Source organism: Orcinus orca, chromosome 19, assembly GCF_937001465.1.
Source record: "Orcinus orca chromosome 19, mOrcOrc1.1, whole genome shotgun sequence".
Classification (NCBI taxonomy): Eukaryota; Metazoa; Chordata; class Mammalia; order Artiodactyla; family Delphinidae; genus Orcinus; species Orcinus orca.
Window position 1 is genome coordinate 13,733,625 of NC_064577.1, and position 17,707 is coordinate 13,751,331.

Genomic DNA, 17,707 nt, shown 5'->3' on the forward strand with positions numbered 1-17,707 from the left:
CTTGGCACTGTGCTTCAAACAAAAGGTGAATAGGATGGGGGCCCCATCTGTGAGGAGCACACTTTCTAACTCGCCAAGGACCGGGATGTGGGTGTGGAACATGAGTCGGGGGGCTGATGCTGGCGTTGACCCCACACTGACCTTGGGCAAGTTGCTTGGCCTCCCTGGGTCTGCTTTCTAGTATGTCACATGGGAGCGTCACCCCAGACCCATCCTCTGCCTGTGATCAGGATTAAAGGAGGTCCTAGTTACGCCTGTCCCAATCTAATCAGATGTGGTGCGTGGTATTTGCCCCGGGTGTCCAGACCCCAAATCCTGTCAACCTAACCCCCACCACCCCCGGGAGTTCCAGAAGGGTAAACACACCATTCAGGACCAGGCAAATATGCACGGTATTGGCTCTAATGTTGCGTAACCTGCCCCTGGCCCTGGGACACTTGGGCTGGCCTGGACCACACAGAACTACGCCGTCTTTCTCGGCGCCTCTGGCCGAGCCTGCAAGTGGCTGACAGGCTCTCTGGCCCTTTTCCCAAGGCTCAGCCTCTCACCACTCTGTGAGGATGGAGGTCCAGGGCCAAGAGCAGGGCTTCTCCCACCTACCCTGCCTGGGTCCATTTAGGGAGGGAATCCTCTCACTAACCAGGCACCGTGGAAACCCAACAGAGGACAGCACTCCCGGGAGACAGAAATGGGGCAGACGAACGCCAAGGCACCACTTTCCACACAGACTGAGAGCCTAAACCCTGCCATTTTGTGCCTCCAAAGCCCACCAGGTACTGCTGGGGCCATCCCCGAGCGTCAGACCCACAGTGGCCCCTACGATAGTTTTCCATCCTGGCTATTTTAAGCATCACCAGACAGCCGGCCAAAAGCCCTGATGTGTGAGCTCTTCTACTGGATGTTTGGTTCAGTAACTGAGGGTTGGAGCCCCACACAGGGACTTCTTACAGGAGAGTTCCTAGAAGATTCGGATACACAGCCAGAGTGGGGGCACCACGGGGCCAGATGTTCTAGTGAAATAACGCATGGAGCTTTCTGGTCAGCCGTGGCAAATGTGTTTCTAAGCAGCTTGACGGCCTCTTTTCCAGGCTCTTCTCTAGAGTTATCCAAGACGGTGGCTCTCAAACTTTTTTTAAAAAATTAATTAATTTTTGGCTATGTTGGGGTCTTCGTTGCTGTGCACGGGCTTTCTTTAGTTGTGGCGAGCGGGAGCTACTCTTTGTTGCAGTGCGCGGGCTTCTCATTGCGGTGGCGTCTCTTGCTGAGGAGCGTGGGCTCTAGGCACGGGGCTTCAGTAGTTGTGTTGCGCGGACTCAGTAGTTGTGGCTTGCAGGCTCTAGAGCGCAGGTTCAGTAGTTGCAGCGCATGGGCTTAGTTGCTCCGCAGCATGTGGGATCTCCCAGGACCAGGGCTTGAACCCGTGTCCCCTGCATTGGCAGGCAGATTCTTAACCACTGCGCCACCAGGGAAGCCCCTTTCAAACTTTTCTGATCACGTGTCTATTAGTAAAGAATGATGTCACTCATCATATATATACATGGTTTACTGAACTACTACATACGTGATACACCAAAATAAAGAAAATTATAAAGGATAGATAAAAATGTAACACACACAGAACTTCTATTCTCCTCTCTTATTATGTATTCTTCCAACACCAAATGGATTTCCTCGTACAGCCCTGAAGTGTGCACACCCAATTAGGAGGCAATTATCTCCGGAAGTGTAACTCAATATACTGGGGAGACCTTCATGGCTGAGCAGTGATTCAGGACAGCTATTTTGGGGAGAGACAGAGTAACCCTGCCTGGCATAAACGATCTGTCTGGAAACCTCCCCATCCTTCTTCAAGGTAAAATCTTGAAAAGAGGAACCTGGGTGCCTGCCTACCTGGAGGCCTCCCAGCGTGAGACACCTCACCTTGGCGAGTTTGATGTCTACCACCTGGGGACTGTCCTGGGGAGACTTTGGCTGTGAGTGGCCAAAGTGGCTGAGACTTCGGAGGGCTAAGTCTAGCTGAACTCTAACTTAGTCTAACTAAGTCTAACTAAGTCTAACTGAACAAGAGACTGATCTACAAACCAGACTATACAACTATTCATTCTTAGAGTCTGTGAAAAGTGGGAGTGGGACGTTCCTGCTAGTGCCTGCACTCCCTGTAGAGTTGACACCAGAAGATCCAGAAAGCCAAAGCCGTCACCAGAATGCTGCTTGGTGATCACGTCATCAAAGTAAAGGGGTTGGTGTTGAAGGATCACTGACGGTGGCCTGAGAAACCACCACTGCCCTGTGGTGCACCCGTCCCGGTGAGAGGGAGGTTCATTCCCCAGAGTCTCCACCCACAGGGCCGGATGAGTACTGAGAACGTCCTGCTTCTTTGTGACTTTTCCTGCCATTTTGGTTGGCCGTGTGCTTTCTGTTTATTCTTTCTCCATGCAGAGTGCAATACAGTTGATTAGCTAATGCTTATTAATTAGCAAAAAGTCAGGGCTCTGTCTCTTAGGACACACCCAGGCCACCTTATTTTACTCTCTGGGCCAGGGAATCCTACAACGTCGAGAAGCACATTTGCCCATCTCCTTGTCACAGCAGTGCTAACTTGCTCATTTCTAAGTTCTGGGAAGGCTGCTTCCCGTCACCCCAACGGATCATGAGCGCCCCCAGCTCACACTGCCCTCCTCCACGTTGAAAGGTTCTCCTCTTCCACGTCCCCTTCCATTAGGGCCCCCTGCTAGGGGGGAAGGAGGAAGGGGCAATGGGGCCCAAATGCATTTTGTCCTAACTGGTAGGAACAGCCCAGCCTACAACTCTCCCAGATTTTGAAAACTTTCAGAATGTAGTTCTCAAGATTTGCGCCCCCCACCCCGCCCCGAGGAGTATATTTTAGGAAAGTTTAAATTAAACACACTTAGTCCTTGCCAAAGAGGCAAGTGGCTAGGAGCTGGAGACCTTTTGCAGTCCTAGCCCTCAGCCCCCGGCTTCTGTCATTCAAGAAGGAAACTGTAACCAGCCCAGCTGCCTGCCTGGTCTGGACAGGGACAGCTGAGCCAAGCCTGGAGAAAGAGCAATGTCCCTGGATTGTGGACAGACACCAGTGGACCCTCAGCTGGGAGGGAGTTCTCTGTTCTTTGTGGTTCCCGGCATGGAGGTGACTCTCTCCTCCTAGATAAACAATCTTAACTTTCCGTGTGATGCATGGGGCAGAACTCTTACGGAACTTATAAAGGAGAATCATTTCTTAACATGCTAAACCCCAGACCCCTTTCTGAAAGAACTTTCAGAAAAATGTCACAAATGGAAGAAAAATAATCCAAGTCACTGAGGTTGTGAGCAACTTTGAGGACAGGGACAGATGCTTTAAAAACGGTGATAGCTAAATGTTATTGACTGCACATCATGTGTCGGGTACCATTTATTCTGAGGGTTGGGCCCATGTTATTTAACCCTTACAATGACACTGTCAGGAGTTATTGCTACTAATATTTTTATAATTATTTTAACATTTCAGATGATATTATTAGTAGTATAATCCTCATTTTTACAGAGAGAGAGGTTAAATAATTTTCCCAAGGCCACATCGCTAGTAATTGGCGGAGCTGGGATTTGAACCCAGGCCCCAGGTTCTGCCCCGTGTCCCATTGCCTTTGGCCCCAGATCCTCCTGCTTGATCATATGTCCAGGGCAGATGCCCAATATCTGTTGAAGAGCTAACCGACGGCAATAAACTAAACCATTTAAATAAACAAATGACTGAAGATGAGAAACAGGCATAAACACAGTTCATAAGAGGATGCTGCTATAGATATTTATGGATTTTCATCTGAACAGAGACGCAAATAGTCCTTTGTCCAAGGAGAATTGAGAATCAGGTGAGGAGTGGGAAATTCCTTCTGACATCCACCCAGAGAGGTGGCAGGTATTAAAATGGCCCAAAACCTCATAAAAAGATGATCATTCCTTAAAAATCCTCCTGTCCTAAGTGTGGGATCTTGGCTTCTGGAATGTGAAAAGGACATTTGTGGAAACACTGGTGAAATCTGGTTAAAGTCTGGAGTATGGTTATTGGCCATATGCCAACATTAGCTTCTTAGCGTTGCCGAAGGTACCATGGTTCTGGAGGGTTTTCACGTTAGGAGAAACTCAGTGAAGGGTATGTGGGTACTCTCTACATAATCTTTGCTACTTTTCTGTAGATCTAACATTATGCCAAAATGAAAAGTTTATTTTAAAAGCATAATGTAGTAGCATGGCCCCAAGAATAAGCTGATGGTAAGACGTGGGTCTGCGTGTAAGTATGTGTCATTAAAACCCATATAGCGCAGAGCAAGGGTCGCAGACTCACACGCTTGCAAGGGCCAAGGAGGCTGGTTGGGTTGGAGAATGCGGGTTCCCTCTAAAGGCTGTAACCGACGATTGCCAAGCAGGAACTGGGGCCTAGCATGGCCAGATCTCCCCATTTTTCAAAGGAAGCTGAAGATCTGGACCCCTTTGCTTGAAATCACCTTTTTTTTTTTTGTGGTACGCGGGCCTCTCACTGCTGTGGCCTCTCCTGTTGCGGAGCACAGGCTCTGGGCGCGCAGGCTCAGCGGCCATGGCTCACGGGCCCAGCCGCTCCGCGGCATGTGGGATCTTCCCGGACTGGCGCACGAACCCATGTCCCCCACATCGGCAGGCGGACCCCCAACCGCTGCGCCACCAGGGAAGCCCCACCTTATTTTTTAAGGATGGCTCCAATAGCAAAAATCACTACCTAGCATAAGCAAAGACTGTCTGCAGGTCAACTGTAACCCATGGTTGCCACTTGGCAACCTCTGAGCTACAGGGTTTTAAAACACTCCTGGAAATTAGACAAACAAGCAAAACCCAGAACTCTTGAAATGGTCTCTCCTTGGGAACACCTTAATGTTGCTCAGCTAAGTGAGTGTGCACGGGTGAGTGTGGGTGTGCAAGTAGGTGTGAGCTCGGCTCAGGAGAACCACGTAACCAGGGCCTGTGTCTCAGACTCCCCACTCCTTGACCTCCCCTTGACCATCGAGGCCCTGGGACGCTCAGCCCATATGCTCCGGGGGAGTCCCTCTCCTTGGTGACTCCTACTCAACTGTTATAGGCTTTAGGTCCTTTTAGGGCACAAAGGTGAGTTTTTTTGTTTCATTGATAACACTGCATCTGAATGACTCTCACAGATGCAAGTTTCATAGTAAGCACTTTCTCCTGCATAAAGTTAAACCTTCTTGAAGATACTGCCCGTGAGGGGCTGCTGACCCTCTCTGTTTCCACATCTTTAATTCCACGGGGTTTTTATTCAGTGGGGAGGAAACTTCTCCTAGTTTGGCCCTTTAAGACAAGGACTTGGGCTAAAAAAATCATCAAATTGAAGCTCTTTTTTTCCCAATGTGTATCAGACAGTAGCTTTGTGTATGCCCTGAATAGGTCACCTGTGCTAATGTAGTTTGAAATCAAGAGGCAGCTCAATGGTGAAGAGCAGTTGTTCCCAAACGTGGTTGCTTGTCAGTATCCTGTGGGAGTCCCTTAAAGATTCTCATTCCCAGAATCCAACCTCCAGAGGTTTTGATTCAGGGGGTTGACACTGAGGCTCAGGAAGCTATAGAGAGAGAGAGCCAACCAATAAAAATATATCTATTTTAAAATCTCCGTAAGGAATTCTAATAGTCTGTCCACTTGGGAACCACCAGTATGCGGTATGGAATGTTTGGGTCCCAGCTGTGCATTTGCACGTGGGCGGTACAAAGGAATGTTTGTCTTTTTTGTGTAGAGTGTATATACAACAGCAAGCTTCCACACAGGGCTTTGTACGAGGAAGATCAGTTTCTCATTTCCTGCTGCCCTTGCTATCACCAGGGTTGGGGGCAGCTTGGGGCAGATGATGAAATCCTGCTTGGAGTGTGCAAGGCCTGAGTGTGAGGTCAGAAGCCCCACTTCCAGGCTGCGAGGTACCACTTAGCGGCTGCGTGACCCTGGGCAAGTCATTTTCTTTCTCTTCTCAGGCTCCGTAAAGCACTGACACTGGAAGTCCCAAATAGAGAAAGAGGTAGAGGCACCTGCTAGCTAGGCAATAGGAAACTTGTCAAACCTGGTAAGGGATGTAATGTCCTATGGTGACAGCCATGTGCATGGAAATCTGTCCATCAAACAAAACATTAAGATCTGTAGGTATATCATTATATGGAGGAATCCATTCATTCATTCATTCATCCAATTCATGTTTTCTGAGCATCTTCCATGAGTCAGGTGTGGGGATGCCATCAGTGGACAGGACCACACTGGCCCTTAAGGCATTCAGCGTGTAGCCAAGGAGACAAAAGGGAAAATCAGCTATTTATCAGTAAACGATGCATAGAAGAGCAGGAAATGTTGCCTGTTCCCAAGGTGGCTTTCGTGACACGTATTTGATTGCTGTTTGCAGATTGGCCAAGTCCACGCTGGTCCTCATTCCTTTATTGGGTGTTCATGAGATTCTCTTCTCTTTCATCACTGACGATCAAGTTGAAGGATTTCCCAGATACATACGACTCTTCATTCAGTTGACTCTGAGCTCCTTCCACGTAAGTTGATGTCTGAACAAGGATGCCTTTGGCTTTGGAGAAAACAAAATGCCCTTGATCCAAACACGCTCGAAATTGCGAGAGCCCGAAGAGGGAAAGAGAGCTCTGGTTACCAGTAGGATTTATCGGCTTTGGCATTAGAAGGGGGTGGAGATGGAAATGTTGCTTTAATCCTGCCAGTGTGACTCGGTGACTAAGAAGGGAAAAGTGGTTTGTTTCCGGCACTATAATAGTTGGTGTGACTCACAATCACATTCACCGTGTCAGCATGAAGCCTTTTATTAAGCGCCTATTTTTGCTGGGTTCTCTGTACAGTTTGTGCAAAATGAACAGTGAGTAGAGACCAGGAGGCTCTCGGGACTTTGACAGGTGTGTGGGGGATGAAACTAGAAACAGGAGGCCACCTGTGGTTCAGGTACCTGGGTGTTTTGGTTATCCATGGCTTCAATTGTCATCCATTACTTAGCAGATTAAAACGACAGTAATTTTTATTATTTTTCATGATTCTGGGGGTCAAGAATCCAGGTAGGACATAGTAGGCATGTCTCACCTCTGCTTCAGGGATGCTTGCTGGGGCTGAACTTTCTAGATGACTTCTCCACTCGTATGTCTGGAGCCTAAGCTGTGGAGGCTCAGGTGGCTGAGACTGGCTGGAGTGGCTTTATTTGGGTCAAAATAAATTTCATCGAATCCCCACACTCACCAAAGGCCCAGGGGACAGAGCCTGAGGTATGGTAGGGGCAACTGGACAGTGGCTCTTTTTACCTTCTGTTAGAGCTGAATTGCACGTGGCTTTGAATGGAGACAGAGCGCCCACTGGTAACTTTTTTTCATTTTGAAACCATGTTTAATTTACTTCAATCTTTTGGGGGATTTCAAAGGCTAAAGTTTAGTCACTTGGGTTTCCTATGTTGCTTGGTCTTAATCTTCTTTAAAAAGTAATCCCAAATTAGAAACAACAACAACAAAACAAAAAATTACAGCTGTGATGTCAGTAGTATTTGGTGGCCTTTTTTCCTCTGAGGACTTGATCGGTCATGTGACCCCTTGATCAGCTGATCTCACACACCCGAGGCCAGCTGAAGATAAGACGCTCCTGCAGAGCTTTGTGGGACAGATTTCTTTGTAGGACAGATCCTAGCCTACCAGACTCCCTGGCAAGGGAGCATGTTTGGGTCACCCATTACTGTGTAGCAGACTCCCCCCAAACTTCATGGCTTGAATCAGAAACTATGTTATTAATCTCGAATGATTCTGTAAGCTGGGCTGTCTGGACTCAGCAGGGTGAACCTTTTGATACATGTCATCTTTGAATGGGGCTGCAAACATCTGAAGGCTTGATCTGGGCCAGAACATCCAAGACAGCTCATTCACACGGATGGACGTTGACACGGGCTGTTGGCTGGGAGCTCAGCTGGGGCTATCGATTAGGAACCTAAGTTCTCCATGTGGCCTCTCCACGTATCTTGTGCATCTCAGAGCATGGCAGCTGGACTCTTAGGAGTATCCCAAGAGCAAATGCCCTAAGAGGGAGGAAGCAGACACTTCCAACCCTCTTAAGGCAAAGGCTCGGGAGTCCCAGAACGTCACTTCTACCACATTGTGCTGGTAGAAGGAGTCACAAGGACATCCCAGATTCAAGGGGAGGGAAGATATGGTCCATCTCTTGATGTGAAGGGTCACATATGCCTACCAGGAGGGGAGAAATCCTTGGGGCCATCTCTGGAGACCAGCTACCACACTGATCGTTTGGTCCTGCAGCAGCCTGAGCTCAGGCACCACCGAGGAAGGCGAGGAATCAGAGCAGCTCTGCAGATGGAGCTAGAAACACACTTAGGAGCTTGTGCCTGGACAGAGGCCATGCACCTTCTAAAGACCCCCACGCTGTTCCCCTCCAGCCCGCCAGGCAGAGGTGAGAGCACGGGTGGGCAGGTGTGCAGGTGCACGTTCAGTGGGTCGTATCTTAGTGACTCTGCCATAGAAATTAGCACTGGACCCAACAGCTGCCTTTCCTTGCTGCTTTAGGGGACCCTTCACTCTCCCAAGGGCCTGTTGCTTAGAGAATTTCACCAGCCTCCTGCTGTCAAGGGGTCTTTGGAGAGACCGCCAAGTGGTGGTGACACACGGAGTGAGAGCCATCTGTTCGTGGGACCGCTCCCTTCACACTCGCTTCATCTAGAATGAGAGTCAACCAGACTCCAGGATGTCCCTCCAACCATGACTCAAGGACCTGATGAAGTGAAAGACACACTTGTGATGAGGAATCCTATTTCACCCAACTCATTTGTGAGACTTCCGGCACGCCGAAAGCACGCCCACCCCCTTCCAATATCTGGCAGTGAAAAGACCAGATAAAGGTGGTCTTCTGGTTGGGGGAAGGGGCCGGGGAGGGACAGATAATAACCAAGTTGACAAATGAAGAACAATTCTGGTTATTAATATTCTGAAGACTATGAAATAGAGAACTGTGACTGTGACTGGAACGGCTACCAAAAATTGAGTGGTGGGGAAAGACTTCTCTTTTAGGAGATATTTGAGCTACGACCTGAATTTTGAGAAGCCAGTTAGGCAGAGATTTGAGGAAAGAATGGTCCAGAAAACAGAAAGTGTGACAACGGGACCTGAGGAAGAAATGAGCTGATAGCCGGTCTCCAACATGCCCCCTGGTCATCTTTGCCTCTTGGCTTTCACTGACTTGAGTGAATAGGGTTGACCTGTGCAACCATTAGAGTATTGTGGGCATGAAAGTGTGTGATGTTTGAGGCTAGGACATAAAAAGGGTTGCAGCCTCCGCCTGGCTCCCTTGGGTCACGCCCTCTGGGTGAAGCCAGCGGCCACGTCCTGAGGACACATAAGCAGCTCTATGGAGGGAGATGGAGGTTTCCTACCAACAACCAGCACCAACTTGCCAGGCATGTGAGCTGTCTTGGAAGCAAGTCAAGCCTTCAGATACCTGAAGTTCCAGCCAACAACTTGACTGCAACCAGAAGAATGACCCTGAGTGGGAATACCCAGCTAAGCCATGGCCAGATTCTTGGCCCGTAGGAAGTATGTGAGACGATAAATCTTTATTGTTTTGATCCACTTAGTTGTACAGCAACCTAATCCATTAGCTTGAGATGCTGAAGGCACCCAGAAGGTCTGTGTGGCTGGAATATAGTAGCTGAGGGGAAGCGTGGTACAAGGTGAGGTCAGTGACACAGACACAAGGCCACATCACCTTAGCTCCTCCTGCGGTTAGGATATTATATTTTAATCTAAGTGTGATGGTAAACCCCAGGCATGAAATGATCTATCTTTTCAGAAGAAATATTTTGACATGAGAAAAGGGTATTTACTATCTCACAAAAATGAAAATTTCAGGATCAGGTATAGCTGGATCCAGGTACTCAAACAATATCATCAAAATCTGTCTCTGACCATCTCCAGCCTCTGCTTTTCTCTATGTTGGCTTTATCCTCAGACGGGTGCTCTCCACGTAGCTGGGAAGATGCCCTTGAGTGTCTCCAGACTAACTTTGACTATAAAGTTGGCAAAAGCAGGGAAGAGGGTGCAACTTTCTCTTCTTTCCTGCTGAAAAGAACTGGGATTGGGCCTGCTTGGGTCACGTGACCATTTGGGCTGTTGATTGTGGTGATGGCCCTCCTAGAACATGAGGACCAAATGATTGGCAGCCCTGCCGGAAGCCCAGGGAGTAGGGGAGGGTCAGGAAAGGATGCAAATCAGGCAAAAAAAATTAGCCATTGCCCACTATGGACAAATAGAAACGGGACAGTCACCTTGTACAGTATTTATATAATTGAATGAATGATGGAGAACCTTTAGGGTTTAATCACCATTGACCTATGAGCGTGTAAGCAAACGCCTAGGCTGATGTGGGTGGTGAGTGTCAAAGTAGGAAGAGACCCCGTGGAAATCCGAGTTAATGTACTCATTATGACTGACTCTAGTTAGTACAATCGAGTAGCTGCCTGCCTCTTGTAGGGGCTACTAGGACTAGGGCCGGGCTGTGGACTTGCCAAGTAACCGTCAGACACACCTTCTACTGAGTCAAGCTTCACGCCACCTCTTCCTTTCATTCCAGGGACTGCTTGTGGCCTTGCAGTATTGCTTTTCCAATGGAGAGGTACGTTTTCCACGCTGCCATCCCAGCTCCCTGCGAGGCTGGGGCCGGCATCCTACTGCCCCTGGAGAGCTCGGTTTACATGATGGTGCCATGGGGGGGTGTGCAGTGACCAGCACGTCCTGGGACAAATGGGTACCACAGACATCCAGTCGAGAGAGCAGCAGGCATCTCAGACCGATGGGGAAAGGTATTGGGATGAGTTTTCCAGAGTTTTCCAGAGCCCAACCGTGGCCCCGCTGGAGCCGCCCTGGGAGTATCAAAGTGTCATACAGTTACCAGCTGTAACTCTGGAGTCCAAAAATCTGCATTCAGGCCATGACTCACCCACGTAGGAGATCTGCATTAGTCAGGTCACCGTGGCTCTTTGAGCCTCAGTTTCCTCGTCCGTAAAATGGGAATAACAGTGGTCTCTACCCTGCAGTGATACCCCAGGGATGCATGGTAAAGGTCCTATGCATGGTAACAACGATTATTTTTATTGTTAATATTATTGCAGAGCCCCCCACCAACTCTCTGCTCCCCCAGAAAGAGGCTTGAAAGGGGGAGGGGAAGAGGCCAGAGCAGTTTTCTCCAGACTTGAGGAGTTGGTGGAATCTCTGGCTCCCTGTCATCTTCCCCTCCCCCCACCCCAGGTTTAAATATGGATTTCTGTCTCCTTCCGCTAGAATGTAAGCCTCTTGACATCAAAACCTCTTCCGTCTGGCTCACTGCTGCCTTTTCTGTATCTTCAAGCAGGGACCCATGATCCACCAGGCAGGTTTCAAATGTCACCTCGACACAGTCCTTTTCTGAACACCCTAGCTCAGATTTTAGTCTCCTCACCCCACTGTCCTGCTTAAAGGCCTCGCGGTGTCACTGTCATCTGCTCTGCTTCTCTTTGTTCGTTTCCCCTAGTGAGAAGGTAGGTTTCCCAAGGGTGGTCCGGAGTAGCCACTCAATACACATTTGCTGAGTGGACACTGGACTCAGTGACTCCCAGGCAGTAACCCCGCCCTCTTCTCACCTGGCAGGTGAAGGCCGAGCTGCGGAAGCAGTGGGCCCGCTTTTTGCTAGCCCACCACTCGGGCTGCAGAGCCTGGGTCCTGGGGAAGAACTTCCGATTCCTAGAGAAATGTCCCAAGAAGCTCTCGGAGGGGACTAGCTCCAGCAAGCTGCAGAAGGCGCGGCCCTCGCCCCACGGTGGGCAGCTCCTGCACTCGACTGAGGAGGGCCTGCGGGTGGCGGGCGCCCTGCCCCGCCAAGGCCACGCAGCCTGGCCCCGGGGCAGCAGCGTGTCGGAGAGCAGCGAGGGGGACTTCACCCTGGTCCACACCGTGGAGGAGATTCTCGAGGAGAGCGAGATCTAGGCAGGAGCCCACCTCTCTGGCTCCGCTCCCCGGAGACTCCTGAGATGGGCGAGGGAGGAGGCGGCCAAGCTGTACGTTGCTGACCTTGCGGGTGCAAAGTCAGCCCACTTCCCGCGCACCCCGCCCACTCCGACGTGACGTCGCCCCGCCTACTTTGGACGTCTCTTCCCGGCTTGCCCTGCTCTGTGCGACAGAGGCTGCGTGCCCTGTCATCCTCATCACCCCCGCAGGTGTGTTTCCCAGAGCACCACCAGCCTTCCGGGCTGGGCCCATATTCGAGTGAATGGAGCCCTAGGATACAGAGAGATGTCTGCTTTGAAATAGAGGCCAGCCGCTATCCTTCCTTTACTCTTCATGGTACAAGGTGTCTATCTGAAGTCGGGTTCAGTGTGTCCAAGGACCACCTGCGAAGTGTTTTAAATGCAGTCTGACTCATGGCAGAGATTCTAAGAGGGTGCACCTGGGACGATGGCCGACGATGGGAATTGTGTAACAAGCATCCCAGGTAATTCTGATGCGAGCCCACATTTTGAAAACCTGGGGCAGGATGGGCAGCAGCCAGAAGTCCCCCTGAGCTGGCCGCTGGCGGGAGAGACCGCCGGAGTCCTGCATTCAGCAGTTCAGCTGTGACACGCCTGCCCTCCTCTGACAGGGTGGACCGCACTCTGCCCCCCAGAGCCCTCTCCTTCCCTTCTCTCTTCTTCCTCTCTTGTCAAGTCTTCCCTCCCTCTCTCCATCTCAGTTCTCATCCGTGGGCAGCAGCAGTTCTGTTTGATCTGTAACGAGCCCATCCTTCCTCGGAGGGTTGGCCCCAGCACCCAGGGCCCCTCTGAAAGTTGCTGTTGGTCATTTTCTCACTTTTCTGGTTCCACCTGCCTGTCTGAGCTTGGCTTCTTCAAGCCTTACTTGCCTACCGTTCTCTGCCATTTTTGGTTTGCCGTTGATACCTGGATGGCCGTACCTTCTGCTCTGGGAGGTTTGCCCACTGTTCTCCCGGCCCTGAGTCCCCCACTGATAAGAGTCCCACTCCTCGTATGGAATTGGATGTGAGAGCTGGAGGGGACCCAGCTGAAACGAGAGGACTGTGGCTACGCCGAGGAGGCACCAAGGGGGCCGGGGCTGTGGACCCGGTCTGCAGGTGGGGAGTCAGTTGTGCCCAGACCCTGAGTGGAGGGTGCTTCTGGAGGCTGAGGAGGGCCCAGGCGATTAGGGTCAGGCTCAGTGGCTGCAGCTGTAAGGCAAGAGGCTGAGGAAGGCCAAGGGAGGAACGTTCTATGGAAACAGGGTGTCAGTTCTCAGGAGCGTCACTTTTACAGCGTGTAAAATGTATGTGTACGTGGGTGGTCGGGGTATTATGCTGTGGGACCAAGTCCTCCTGCCTTATATTAGGGGGAGGCGCGATATGATACTTATCAAGTAGGGGTGCCAGATTTTGCAATTAAAAATACACAATTCGGATATAAGTATACGTATAGCTGATTCACTTTGTTATACAGCAGAAACTAACACAACAATGTAAAGCAATTATACTCCAATAAAGATGTTAAAAAAATCCACAATTCTCAGTTAAATTTGAATTTTGGATAAATGAATATTATTATTGTCTAAGTATATCCCACGGGATATACTTTACGTGAAATCCAAATCCACTGCACATCCTGTGTTTCACCTGGCAACTCCATTGTCAAGGACACTTTGCAGCAGGACAGAGACCAGGGTGAGGCAAGCAGACCTCAGTTCAGGTGCAAAATTTAAGAGAGTACTAAAAACCCACAGTCGTCAAGATAAGTAATATTTTAATGCAATATTAAAAAAAGTCAAATCTGCAAGCTACAGCCCACGGGCCATTTATAAAAATGACATTTCATTGGAACCAAGGCTGGGATGAGGGTGAAGTAAGTGAGGCCATGAGATGCAAATAAAGGGTCTGGTCCTGACTATATACAATTTTGATATTTTGCTCATCATGGACGTTTTAACATTAATTTTCATTTTTAAACAATTGCATGAAAATATTATTTATCTTGACCACTGAGCTTTTTGTCGCTTACCTTCAATTTCGCACCTGAGGCCGGTGCCCATCTTCCCCTCCCCCCAGTCCTGGCTCTGCTGTGCAACAGGGGAAACTGAAGCAATGACATTAGGCAAGTACGTAACAAAGCAAAGGTTTGTTTTTTGGTGTCCAGATTGTCCACAATTCAGTCATTAAAATATATGTCCTACTTTTTCCTTTCTGCAAAAATCTCTGCCGTTTCTCATCAACCCATTAGCACCTAGAAAGCAGGGCCGTGTCGTATTCCCAGCTAGTATCCAGCAGAGCCAGTTCAGAGCAGGTTCAGAACACATTCATCAAAGGAGACGAGACAGAAGCGTCTTGGGAGCATCAGATGCTGTCGAGGGTCAGTTACCCAGGACCCGGCCACTAGTAGAAGGAACTTTTTTTCAAGCACTTGTAAGTATGCCCTCCCCGCTCACTCCACACATGAGGTGGCACACACACACACCACACACACACACTGCTGCTTGCTCTTGTTCTGCTAATGATTAACATAAGTTTATTTAATTTGATTTGTTGATTCTTTTACATTGGTTTCACACTGGAGCTGAAGGTCTCTGCCCCTGGAGAATCTGGTGCACTGTTCCTGGCCAGAAGTGGGAAAAAGAGCTGCTGTATTAAGCCTGGGAACCTGGGTGGTCTATTGTCTCAGGGACCGAGAAGAGTGGGCAGAGAGGTCGGAGAGAGAAGCAGAGGTCAGAGGTCAAAAGGGTGGAAGGCAAGTGTCTGCCTTCTTCTAGACCACTCCCTAGATCATTCACTTTGCTGTTGCCTTAAAGATCCAGCCTCATGGGTCTCAATCCTGGCTTTGCAATCACCTGGAACACTTTCTAGAAACATCGATGGCTGGTGGGACCAGAAAGCACACCAGCAGCCCAGCACACAGCTTGGACACATCAGAAGCACTGTAGCCTTGGCTGTGGTGGAAATGTGACCAGTGGCAGCAATGGTACCTGGCACTGAGGGACCTATTGATGAATCTGTCTGGGGTGCCTCCTGGGGATGCTAAGAAATGCCCAAGGGCCACTGCACAAGAGGCTGGGACCCTGTGAGAGCAGTTTGGGTTATTGTTCTTGACGAGCTTGTTTCTGCCCTTGAGTTTCCATGTACATGAGGAAGCAGAAGTTCAGAGATGTGAAGTGACCTCCACAAAGTCTCTATAGTGGACATCTATTTTTACAACCCACCCCTCTTATACTAACAGCACCAAAATTTTCCTTTTGGAAATCACACATCTCCCACTCTCAGTCCTTGAAGTTTGAGTCATTCCAACTCTATCCTCAGCCCCAAGGATGGGCATGAAAATCTGCTTGGCCAGTCTGAGCATGACATCCTCCTGGCACCAGATATTGGGTCAGGGATGGACATAGAACCAATCAGAGCCAGTGAAAGACAGTCCTGGGACTCTTGACAAAAAAAGCATTTTTTCTTTCTTGCTGAAATTGGAACCACAAAGAAGTAAGCCTGGATCTGCTGGTAGCCCTCTTGGGGGAAAAGCCTGGCTGGCAATGGAGACTCCACAGCAGTGAGCAGAACCAGGAGATGGAGGAAGAGCCCTGAGACCTTGCTGGAGCCCCTGGATTAAGCCTGACCTTAAAGTTGGTGCTACTCCTGGAATTTCAGTTATATGAGTCAATAATATTTGTGCCACAGCAACTGGTGTTGGGTCTTCCGTTCCTTGCATCTGGAAGAGTCTTGATGACATAGCTCATTACCACCCCTACCTCCTTCTCTTCTCTTCAGTCAAGTCGGACTTTACACTGCCTCTAAGTTCTCTTAGCGTCTTCCCCACAGGGTGCCCTAGAGCTGTACAGGATCCCAGCCCAAGTGGCCCTGCCACCCCAAGCTAACAGAAGATGTGCTAATTAGGTTATGACCCTTGGGTCCTCCATTGGCCAACAGAAGGTCCAGTGGCCCCTTTATGTCTCTTGTTGAACCACAAACCAACAAGGTTATTATGCAGTGTCTATCCTTTTAGACTCAAGTGACAAGGATACCTTGACCTCAGAGAGAAGTGAAAAGCTCCCAACTTCACACCCCAATCAACCAGATTGAGTCATGGAGGGCAGTGTGTGTGGAAAGAGCACTGGAGTGAGGCATTGAGCCCTTTGGTTCTGTCCCTAGACCACCCTGGGTCTTTCGTCTCCCTCCCACATGGCTCCTGGGTGGCCCGCTATGTCTGATACTGGAGGGGTATCTTGGGCAGGTTATTACTGTCCTCCCCCCAGAACCACTGGACCAGATGCTGTGTAGCCCCCTCTCACTTCCAGCTCCGATGCTGTACAATCCCAGAATTCTCTGTCCTGTCATGTCCAGGTGAAAACTGTTGAGGCAGCCTGGTGTAATCAAAGGGACTCCTGTTTGAGTACCAAATCCTACTCTTACTTGGTGGCCTTGGTGTCCTCATCTACACTATGGGGATAATAACACCTCCATCGGTGAAATAATGCCGAGCCTCCAGCAGGATGCCAGGCCCATAGGAAACGCTCCGTCCGTAAGTGTTATGATGACCCTCCAGTTCGCCCTCCACAAAGAGTGGCACTTTCTGGCGGCGGTGATTGTGCCATTGCTGTTGCTAAAGCTGGGGTGATCCCTCCACACCAGCAGATGGAGACGCCCCAGCCTCAGAGCGTTGCACACAGGTTGCTCCAGTGTCCAGGACATCTGCATGTCCTGCATTTTTCTAACCTCATCTTGGAACTTAGGCCTGGAGAATAAATGAACTTTCAAAACTGGACACAATGCTCTCAAGAACCCGCCAGTGGAGCTCTGAGGTGTTCCAGGCCCTAGAGCTCTGATAAGGCAGTGTGGGCCAGTGGGCAGTGCTGGCCTGGCATCTGCTCATTAGCTGACCCTGGGCGACCTGCTTGCCGTCTCCGCGTCTCCTTTTCCTTGTCCCTAAAAATAGGGGCCTCAGGGCCATCTCTCTTCACCTTGCAGCGTATCAAAACTGAACTTGTCATTATCTCCTGAAACCAGCATCTCTCCCTGGTGTTTCCCATCTCGGTGGATGACATCACCACTCACCCGGCACCCAAGCCACAAACCTGGCTGCCATCCTTGCTCCTCCCTCCTCCCCTGTACCAGTCAGGTGGATTCTACCTCCTAAATATCTCCCGAGCAGGTCCCATTCTCTTCATCCCACTGCTGTTCCCCTGGCCCAGGCCACCTGGGCGACTGTAAGAGTGTGATCTCCAGGCCTCGGGCTTGCCCCTCTGATTTATTTCTGCCCTGCCAGAGGGTCCTCTTACAAACAGAAATCCCTCCTACTTGAAACCTCACACGGTACCCACCACCCTCACCTCCCCTGGGCTGCAGGGAAGGCCTTGCATGCGCTGGCCCCTGTCTGCTTTGGAGGCTTACCTCACAATCCGCTCTCCCTCTCTGCTCTCTGGCTACACTGGCCTTCTCAGGGCCCTAGAACTCGAAAAGCTCATTCCTGCCTCAGGGTCTCTGAGACACACTGCTTCCCCACCACCACCCTTCCCCCACGGCAGTCCACTGGGTCTTAATTGAAATGCCTCTTCATGAGGAACACCTTCCCCATCTCTGGGCAAGTCGGCCCCTCCCATTGTCTTCCCACAGTGCTTTGCGTGTCTCCATGGTAACCTCACCA

The 17,707-nt window shown here is 50.1% G+C and overlaps 1 protein-coding gene across 1 annotated transcript in view; it reads left to right on the forward strand.

Moving 5' to 3' along the window:
* GLP2R (glucagon like peptide 2 receptor) overlaps positions 1 to 13,437 on the forward strand; it is a 50,160-nt gene extending 36,723 nt beyond the window's left edge. Inside the window, exons 11-13 of the mRNA XM_004266843.4 lie at positions 6,425 to 6,563; positions 10,648 to 10,689; positions 11,700 to 13,437. Coding sequence (XP_004266891.1) covers positions 6,425 to 6,563; positions 10,648 to 10,689; positions 11,700 to 12,035 — 517 coding nt within the window. The 3' untranslated portion in view covers positions 12,036 to 13,437. The remainder of the gene's footprint in view (positions 1 to 6,424; positions 6,564 to 10,647; positions 10,690 to 11,699) is intronic.
* The last annotated feature ends 4,270 nt before the right edge of the window (positions 13,438 to 17,707 follow it).